This window comes from Bidens hawaiensis, unplaced genomic scaffold (genome assembly GCF_021521415.1).
Source record: "Bidens hawaiensis isolate Kalapana, Puna unplaced genomic scaffold, B.hawaiensis_p1.1 tig00015564_1, whole genome shotgun sequence".
In the NCBI taxonomy this organism is placed as follows: Eukaryota; Viridiplantae; Streptophyta; class Magnoliopsida; order Asterales; family Asteraceae; genus Bidens; species Bidens hawaiensis.
Window position 1 is genome coordinate 329,471 of NW_027492395.1, and position 10,074 is coordinate 339,544.

The following is a 10,074-nucleotide window of genomic DNA, read 5'->3' on the forward strand; positions in this document are numbered from 1 at the left end:
CGCGTTTTGTTTTAGTTCCGATACCGTAACGAAAACCAATTTGATGCCCATTTTTTTAATTATGATATCATAACAAACGTGACTGAAACTGACCGAATATGTGTAGACTTACCGGCTCAACGCCCGAAATCGACAATGACTGGTTTTACCAGCACTTGAGTTTTACTGACTGACGCCACCCCGTCGGTCCATCTCAACTTATATATATATATATATATATATATATATATATATATATATATATATATATATGTTTTACAACGCACCTAACCGAAATTGACTGAGTTCGCGTTGACGTAACGCTTCAACGTTTTAACCGAGAATGTGCTGACGTAGCGCCCGGGTTTTACCGACCTGCCCCGACGCCGGTAAATGCACTAGTTAGACTTCAAAAACAAATTTTAAATCGCTAGAAACATCATTTTGCTTGCATAAAACAATCATTCTTTAGTTAGGTTTTAATTTTAATTTAATTTAATTAGCATACATTATTATTATTATTATTATTATTATTATTATTATTATTATTATTATTTAGCCTTCTAGCACATTCTCACTTAGTCCCAATATATATATATATATATACGTTACCTGCTATAATAATAAGCCTATCATTATTTTCACTTAAAACCCTAAAATAATATTAATAATATCATTCATTTCATTTCATTTCATCGATTCATCCGCTTCAAATCTGCTGTAAGTCTCTTCACTATTTCGTTCTTCCTTTTATATTAATTGAAATCGAATTAATTAGGTACTTAATTAATTACACCTTCTAACTTTTTGTTGTAACGGAATATGCACACGAATTTGATGAAAAGCTATTATTATTATTATTATTATTATTATTTAGAATGGAATTGTAAATAACTAAATACGTACTATAAGTTTAAACTCTGATTATAGTTTCAAGTGTGATATGTGATTTGAGATCTTATTATTTTATAAAATCAGTTTCAATAATCCGCTGAAAGGATAGTTTTGTCTTTTCAATATCTACAAAATTAGGGCTGTTCACGAGTTGAGCCCGAGTGGTTTTGAGCTCGAGATCGATTTCAAAGTTAAAAGAGCCTAAGCTCGAGCCATGACCCTAGTCGAGCTTGTGCCGATTTTGGCTACATTATAAAAATTATTTTATAACCAACTCAGCAAGCAGCTGGCTTTTTGAACAGCCTTAGTGTAAACTAGCCCAAGCTCGGTTATTTTTGAGCTTTTTTGCTACAGCTCGGCTCGTGAGTTGTTTTCTCAGGCCCGAGCTTGAGCTTGAGCTCGGCTTGTTTATTTTTTATTAGCTAATTAATTTATATATGTCTATAGTTATTTTTAAATATTTTGAGAAAAACTTTAAACGAGCCTGAGCTCGGCTCGAGCTCATGTGCGGTAACGTAAATGAGCTGCTAAAGTTCGGTTTGAACTCGGCTTTGCAGTGTGAGTTTAATACACCGAAGTCGAAAAGAGGTGAAACTTGAAGAGCTTCCTATACATGGCTTGAACTTGGGGTCGATAACTAAACGGGCTTTATTGACGCTCGGCTTGTTTCAAGATTTTTTTCTAAAGCTCGGCCTCGGCTCGGTTAATTTTTCACTAATTAACTTATAAATGTTCAAAATTTATATTTGTATATATTGAGAAAAACCTTAAACGAACCTAAGCTTAGCTCTGCAGTACCTTGAACGAGCCAAAGCCAGGCTCGAGCTCAGCTGTGCGGTGTGAAATTAATACGTAGAATCAATCAATCAATCATGCCCAGTAAAATCCCACCGACAGCAAAGCTATAAGTAGGGTCTGGGGAGGGTGGGATGTAGGCACACCGTACCTCTATCCAAAGGAATAAAGAGGTGGCTTCCAGAGAGACCCTCGGCTCTAAGAACAAAATTAATACGTAGAAGAGAGGTAAAAATTAAATGCCCACAAGGGTCGATGAGGCTAAACGAGCTTCACATACACGGCTCGAGCTTGATAACCGAACGTGCTTTATTTCTTGAAAAACCTGATCCAATCTCGAGTAGCTCGCTAGCGGCTCCGCTTGTTTTATCACTTGTTTAATGTAAATTGACTATTTGATTGTCTACATATTCAGGTAACCAACCATGTCATCAATCGGACTTCCTACACAATGCGCGTTCCAAGTCGCACCTCAAACGAACACGCGATCGCCTGCTACCGCGTTTTTAAACCCCAAAACCTCACTTTCGTCACTAAAAACCGTCTCAAAATCCTTCGGTTTGAAATCAAGCTCGTTTTTCCGAACCACAGCAATGGCTACATACAAAGTGAAGCTGATCGGACCAGACGGTCAAGAGAACGAGTTCGAAGCACCTGATGACTGCTACATTCTTGACTCAGCCGAGAACGCAGGGGTCGAGCTGCCATACTCCTGCAGGGCGGGTGCATGTTCCACTTGCGCAGGAAAGATTGTTAGCGGGTCGGTTGACCAGTCGGATGGTTCGTTTCTTGATGACAATCAGATGAAAGAAGGGTATGTGCTGACTTGTGTTTCGTACCCGACTTCGGATTGTGTGATTCATACTCATAAAGAAGGTGATCTTTACTAAAGTGGTTTTATGGTTTGTTTTTGTTGTCTGCAATTGCAATTGAACCTGTGTGTTTATTATTATTGTACTCTTTGAATGCTAAAGAATATTGCTGGTTGGTGGATTTTGGAGTCTTGATAATGTAATGTAGATTTTTCTGGTCTGAAATTCACTTGGTATCATTTTCTTGGGGATAAGACTTGATTTTTATATGAATGTTATTTCACACATGTTTAACTTCACTTTCACTAGCGTCAGGGTCGTCTTCGAGAATGGTTAAAAAGATTCTTGGCCGAAGTGAGAAGCGTTAAAATTTTTTGAGCCGAAGGTGAAAAAACTTTTGGGCCTCAAGTAAAAGGTTTTCTTTGTTGGGTTTAAACATTTAAAATTTAAAATTGACTTATTTGGTTATGATTTGGGTTGTGTAAATTTTTTTTAATATAAAAATAGGCTTAAACGAGTTAAATAATTATGCTTAAACATTAAAAATAAATATATAAATATATTTTTATAAAAAAAATTAATAAATTTTTTAAAATTTAAAAGAAAAAAAATTCGGGCATGGTGATTTGGTCGGGAGCCGTCAACCATTTTGCCCTCCTATGAAAGCCGGGGCATGACTAGTGTCCACCTCTTAATTTCATCATATTATTTGCTACGGAGGGTGGAGGTGTCTGGTTGGTGGTTTTCGAGTTGGTTAGTTGAATTGTCGAATTCAAACACAAACCATGTTTTCATTCGTTTAACGCGCCCCTTATCATGATGGCGTCCCCTACAATAAATCAGGGATTGTGGATCAAAATTCGGACTTTGAAATATGATAACTTGTATGCTCAAATTGTTACGGTTTACTCGAGTATAAAGGCTTATGGTGACCATCTAACTCATTTTTACCCTTTTTAAAACGGTTTTTAAATTAAATCCACCTTATACTTCGTTGTGAGGATTGAAACCTCATCCGTTAGGATAGAGGGGTACGTTAATACCGTCAGACCAAAACCCTTTGGTTATGGTTAACCAATGAACCACCTTTTTGTGGCAAAACCAACTCTAGTTAATCATGAGTCAAAAACATTAGTAGCAAAAACAAATTCATCAAATGTCAATGATCATATCCTACCCATGATTTCATCATAGTTGACCACATATGACCCAAAAAAATGAAGCAAATGTTAGAAAGTATCACACGACTATTCGGCTGCAAGAAATGGGATCACCATCGTCATAAACGTCTCATATGAAAGCGTCGCAGAACCTGTGTACCGCGTATCCTTCTCCATAAACTTTGTTGTCAAACCTCTCACAATCATTCCACATTTCCACACCTGAATCATTAAGTAGTATACCATTAGCTTAAAGTGTTAAAACATGAAAACGGTAAAATTACGAAAATACCCTTACTCGACAAAACTATCGAATGAAAGCTTGACTCTCCTTCCACTTTGGTCATCATATTTCGAAATTAAAAGCTGCAGAACAGAAGGCGGAATTGCATATCCAAGACTGTATAATGCATCTCTTAGTTCGGCTGCATCAATTTTTCCGCTTCTGTCCCTATCAAATCTTTCAAAGATAGCCTACAGTTTACAAAAATAAAACGAATCAAAAACGCGAAAAATCAAATATTTAAGTTTATAACGAACCGTAAGAAACTGCAATGCATCAGTCACTTTTTAAATGTAATACAGAAGAGCTAAATAAGAAAGATACAAGAAAATGTCGAAGAAACCGAATATTTATATCGATACGATAAGGATTCGGGATCAATTACTCACACGCCATTGGCCGAGACAGCTCCATAACTCAGCAAACTCTTTGGGACCTGAGACATTCACATTTAAAACAATGAATTTATGCTCAATGTTGAATGAGATAGATTGATATTATTAATTTATTATTATCGAGCAATTATTATCAAGAGTGCTCAATGTCAGCTCTTGAAATCTCGAACCAAGACAAGTCGAGTTTAAACGAGCTCGAATCTAAATATTGTTTAGTAAACGAGTCCGAGCCAGAGCTACAGTTAGCAAGCTTAAGATAGCACGCAAGTAGTGGTGCAAACGAGCTGAGCTGCTTGTTAGCTACTCGGGATCGGATTGATAAAATCGATCCTGAGCTGCTTGAAATGAGGCGATCCCGAACCTCAAATAAAGCTCGTTTAGTTGTCGATCCTGAGCTCGAGCCTCGTGTATTTTTTTAGTTTTACCACTTTTGGACTTCTATGTATTAATTTAACATTGCACAACAAAGCTCGGGCCGAGCTTTGGCTCGTTTAAGGTACAACACGAGCTTGACCCGAGCTTAGGCTCGTTTGAGGCTTTTTCAAAATACATAAAATAATATAATTAATTAAAAACGTATATAAATTAATTAATAAATAAAATACAAGCCGAGCTCAAGCTTTAAAAAAAGAGCTCGAAACGAGCCGAGCACAAGCCCGAGCTCTCGTAAGTCAAAACAAGCCGAGCTCGAGCTAGAGCTCTCGTAAGTTGAAACGAGCCCGAGCTTGGGGTCGGCTCGTTTACACCCCTACGCGAGCCTAAACAAGCCAATTATTTATGTAAATTTTTATTTAACACATTTAATATATAGTTTTATAATTATAACTATTATATATAAAATTATGATAACAGTAACTAAATAATACACATTATGTCATATATAAAAGATATATATGAAATATATAAAAAAAACTATAAATATAAATAAATAATACCTGAGCCAATCTGGGCTCGAGTTTTATATATAGCGCTCAAAACAGCTTGAGCTCGAGTTGAGTTAAAAAATTTGAGCTCGAGTCTAGACGAGCTCGGACTTCGCTCGTTTAACTTACAGCTTGAGTTCAAGCTCGGCTTGTTTAGAGCTACTCAAAATCGGCTAGCTAAAACCGAGCCGAGCTTAAGTGAGCTCAAGCCTGAGCCCGAATCTAACAATAAGCTTGTTTAATAAACGAGTCCCGGCTAGAGCTCCAATTATCAAACTTAAGTTAGCTCGTAAGCCTAAACAAGCCTATTATTTATCTAATATTTTATTTAGCATAATAAATATATAGATTTATAATAATTATTACTATTATACATAAAATTACGATAAAAATAACTAAATGATGTACATTATGTTGTACATAAATTAATCAATAAATAACAAACGAACCAATCCAGGCTCGGGTTTTAAAAATGGAGCTCGAAATAAAAACCAACCCGTTCGAAAAGGGTCACTCGGGTTCCGAAACTGGAACATAAGCAACCGGATAGTCCGAATGCTAAACTTCTGGTACCCATTACTAAGCGCCTGCTGCAACTCTTTCGCGTCGATAAACCCGCTCCGATCCGAATCAACCATCTGAAAGCTCCGAACAACTTCCGGGTGGGTTCCCGGCGGGAACGATGACGCCGGCGGGAAGCCGTATTGTCCACCGCCGCCGTAATTGTAGGCGTAATTTGGTTGGTAGGAGTAATTGCCGGTGGGATGGTGCTGGGATTCCGGTGGGGGAGGTGCTGACGGAGATGGGTTTTGGCCGGAATATGACATGGTTGGTGATTGGTTGTTATTGTTAGGGTTTGTGGAATTGATTGTTTATTAGTTGGTGAAATTATTATTATTATTATTAGGTTTAATTTGTTGCATTGGTTTCGGATCTTTGTGGTGGATGTTTTTGTTTACTGGTGGAGAAGAGATCAATGATGTTAATTGTTATTTATTTATTTGAAATTGAATTTGAATTTGGATTATTTTGTTATTAAATTAAAAAAATATATATTTTAAAGTGAGTTACTGTATGGATATTGATATTTAAGGGGTCCTGCTAGGGCATCCAGACACTCCCTATACGTCCTGTATAGGCGTATACGAGACCCAATACGTCTCGTATAACTTTGTATGGGACGTGTGTGTGGGGTGGGGGTGTTTGGTTTTGAAAGTGGTGGGCAACAGTAGAAAACCCCATATTTAAGGTTTATGGATTTGATTTTGAATATTCAAAATTGTTAGTGTGTGAATAACTAAGGGCACAAGGAAGTAATTCAAATAAATAGAAAGAAATCGAGTAATATGGTGAAAAGCATCATGAAGAGAGATTGAATGGACAAATCTAAAATTTATGAGTTATGACCAATTTCAACTAAAACAATGAAAAAAATCAAAAAATATTTTGGACAATTAATCAAAACCGACCAATAACTGGCGGTTAACCAACCATTCGGCTATGGTTAAACAGTTTTCTATAACCGAGCCTCGGTTAATTACAGTTAATCCCCTCACAACTAAAATGAAAATCGACTTTGCACACCCCTAGTAGAGAATATGGAAGTTCACGATTGTGTAACGTTCAATAATCCATCGTATCTATAATACAAATAAAAAAAACATAAATATATTCACTCGTAAATGTAAATAAGCACACTAGAAATCAACGTAATCCAAAAACAAGTAGAACTAGTTTTATACCCGTCCGGTGACCGGGAAGTTCAATGTCGTAATAACAAACTATATTTCTTTGCATTTTATATAAATTTAGCATTTATTTTTAAAATAAAAGTAGAACTCGTTTTACTTAAAAAATAAATGACTGACTTCATTAATATTTATACAAAATGAAAATTAAATAACCATTATAGTACTAATTAAATATTATTATTATTATTATTATTATTATTATTATTATTATTATTATTATTATCAACGTTGTATTGGTGATATGGGACTGAAATTTCCATTTATAAAATTGTGCAAACCCAAATGCTATTATCTATGAATCATTTCTAACAATGCAATCCTCTATTTATTATATGCAGTAATATAAAGTAAATTTATATATAAAAAAAAAGACCAAAGCATAAAAAATACATTTATTTAAGAAAATATATATTTTAACAATATCTGCATAGGAGATTACTATGTCCAAACATAACAAAAAGACATTGAAGAAAGCTTGCATTTCACTTGTTTTGCCTGCTGTAATAGTTTTGATCACAATGCTGTAATGATGCTTTTCGTTTGTTATTCACTTATCCTTATGCCTCGGTTATGCCTTTTAGTTCATTAGCACTTATCTTCTGAGATGGGTACTACTGAACATGCACTCTTTTCATATATCTGCAACATTTGACAACTCAAAAGTCAAAAATCAATGAACCCCAATCACATAGAGTATGTATTTCTGCTTCAATCTCATATTGGTGCACCTTTTAATCTATAACTTCCTGGACTTCCTTTTACGGTATCAGTCCAACTTATGTTTTTACTTACCTTCTATTGGTCCTCAATATTGATAAGAACTTTAGAGATGACCAATGATATACGCCGCAAAACGAAAAAAAAAAAAATAGCAAAGAGGTTTATCATGTTAACAAAAAGTCAATGGTAATTTGACCCCTTTGAAGATAACCAACACAATCAAAAACCCGAAAGCAGTAACGGAAGTCAATGGTAACCAAGAGTAATAAAATACATTTTCTTAAATAACACGTCAATTGATTTTTCTATTGGACTGTAAATCCTCTCGGTTTTCCATTAACATCTGCACTGTTGGTTGTCAAATTACAATTTTGTTTTTCTTCGGAAATAACCGTTTGTTGTTTCATCGACGAACTGACCTACAGAAAAGATTAAAACATGCATAAAGCCTTCATAATATCCTAAGAACAAACAACAAAAAATAGTCATTCAAGTGTAAAAAAACAGAATACTAATACATGCAATTATACAAATCCCTAGTGTTTTAAAGTTTTTTTGACCAAAAATAAAACATAACTTATGGCAATTAGGCATAGTTTTTACTCTGTAAGATGTTGAATTTAAATTTAGAAAAAAGTAATAAAAATACAGATATAGTAAATCGCACTACAAATGCTCACCTCAATGTTTGCATCCCAAACATGTTAACCAAAAGGGTATTGATGTCATTATACTGTTAATGATTCTTCAAACCGTTAATGATTCTTCAAAATCCATCTTCCTCTTAACGGTTTAACCGTTAATGTATTGGCAACGTGTGCAGGTAACTTCTCCTTCTAGAAGCATTTTCCTAACTTATTACGGTCAGGATTTCTTCTCAGGTTGATCGCATGGTTCAGATGCATCCAAAGAGCAGTTTTTTCTACCGGGAACAATATATTATATAATTAAAAAGTTCCAACATAAACGTCTTCGATCCTCTGTTTGTCCCTCAATTTCTAATGTTATTTAACAAAACTTTAAAAGTTCGATCAAAAAAAAAATTCAAATAAACTAAGTATTAAAATTGCTAGCTATAACCGAACACACATTAAAAGTAATAGTAAACATAAATTTATTAATTCCTTGGATCATGTCCCAATCTTCTTCATTGAGGAGTTTCGTGTTTAAAATAGAACTATCCTACATTTTAAACCCAAAATATAGAACCAATAACCAACCTGAATCACTGTAGTTCACTTCTCGGGTTCGGGTTTCACGATTTTATTAGTTCGGGTTTAGATTTATACTCTCTAATAAAAGGCTACATGTTTTGTCACTTGTCACTCATATATTAAACCTCACTCTTTTTAACAAATTTAAGATAGTAAAATAATATTTACAATTCTTAAAATTTATGCTTCAGAATTTGTTAGTTTAATATTTACTGCCTATATTTTTTTTTCAAACATTTGATATTTATAATTATCTTTTACTTTAAATTGTTTTAAAGACAAATATACAAAAAAATGTATTAATAGTGTTTAGCTTGTTTATTGTTTATTGTATACTGATTATTTATTAAATATTGTAATTTCAAGAACTACTCGTGTAGTTCACGAGCCTCAAACTAGTTTTCTTAATATAAACTAGAGGTGCACAAATCGGGTTTTTTCTAATACCCGGGTTCGGGTATGATCGGGTAGGGTATTGAGGAGAAACACGCAACCCTATGTACCCGTGTAGGGTATGATCGGGTTCGGGTATTGGAACCGGGTACAACCGGGTATTAATACCCGGTTTTGAATTTGTAATTTTTTTATACATTTTTTAATTTGTTTGAAATTTAAATTTGCTTTGTAATGTATAGAAATAATTAAACTATATTACAAAAACCAAAAATCCACTTAATTACAAATTATTTACTTAGTAATATGTATTTTACAAAACTTAAACATAAAAGTTATAAAGTAAACATAAAAATATACTATAAAAACTCATGTATTATTTCGGGTATTAGAAAATTGGTATCGGGTATCGGGTATAGGGTATGACCGGGTCCGGGTATTTACAGGTATAAATCGGGTATGGTTCCGGGTACGGGTATTAACCTCAAAATGCATACCCTATCCATACCCTACGGGTAGGGTCGGTTCCGATTTCGGATATAGAATACCCGGGTATAAAAAAAACCGATTCCGGTTCCGGTCCGGGTTTTTTGTGCACCTGTAATATAAACCAACCAAATAAACCCAAGCCCAACTCCCAAGTATGGCCTAGTTATAGTTAAAGTTACACTAGTGTCCTATTTTGGCCAAAAGCCCAATCATCTAATAGCTTGGTGTGTGAAGTACCAGTCTCTCCTTCAGGTACCAGGTAGGAC

General features: G+C 34.7%; 2 protein-coding genes across 2 annotated transcripts; one reads left to right on the forward strand and one right to left on the reverse strand.

The window, feature by feature from the left end:
- Positions 1-618: 618 nt before the first annotated feature.
- LOC143549435 (ferredoxin, root R-B1-like) lies at positions 619-2,588 on the forward strand. The gene is made up of 2 exons (XM_077040332.1): positions 619-699; positions 2,084-2,588. Exon 2 carries the CDS (start codon positions 2,094-2,096, stop codon positions 2,556-2,558), a length of 465 nt encoding a protein of 154 aa, XP_076896447.1. The 5' UTR covers positions 619-699; positions 2,084-2,093; the 3' UTR covers positions 2,559-2,588.
- A 1,042-nt stretch (positions 2,589-3,630) lies between these two features.
- Positions 3,631-6,068, reverse strand: LOC143549436 (putative calcium-binding protein CML48). Its single transcript, XM_077040333.1, has 4 exons — positions 5,738-6,068; positions 4,313-4,359; positions 3,944-4,114; positions 3,631-3,862 (listed from the first exon to the last, which is right to left on the reverse strand). Exons 1-4 carry the CDS (start codon positions 6,066-6,068, stop codon positions 3,728-3,730), a joined length of 684 nt encoding a protein of 227 aa, XP_076896448.1. The 3' UTR covers positions 3,631-3,727.
- Between the last annotated feature and the right edge of the window lie 4,006 nt (positions 6,069-10,074).

Coding starts and splice junctions, on each gene's coding strand:
- LOC143549435 (XM_077040332.1), top strand. CDS start 2,094: ATGTCATCAATCGGACTTCCTACACAATGCGCGTTCCAAGTCGCACCT.
- LOC143549436 (XM_077040333.1), bottom strand. CDS start 6,068: ATGTCATATTCCGGCCAAAACCCATCTCCGTCAGCACCTCCCCCACCG. Junction 4,360..5,737: donor GAGTGACCCTTTTCGAACGG/GTTGGTTTTTAT, acceptor TGAATGTCTCAG/GTCCCAAAGAGTTTGCTGAG. Junction 4,115..4,312: donor GCTGTCTCGGCCAATGGCGT/GTGAGTAATTGA, acceptor TGTAAACTGTAG/GCTATCTTTGAAAGATTTGA.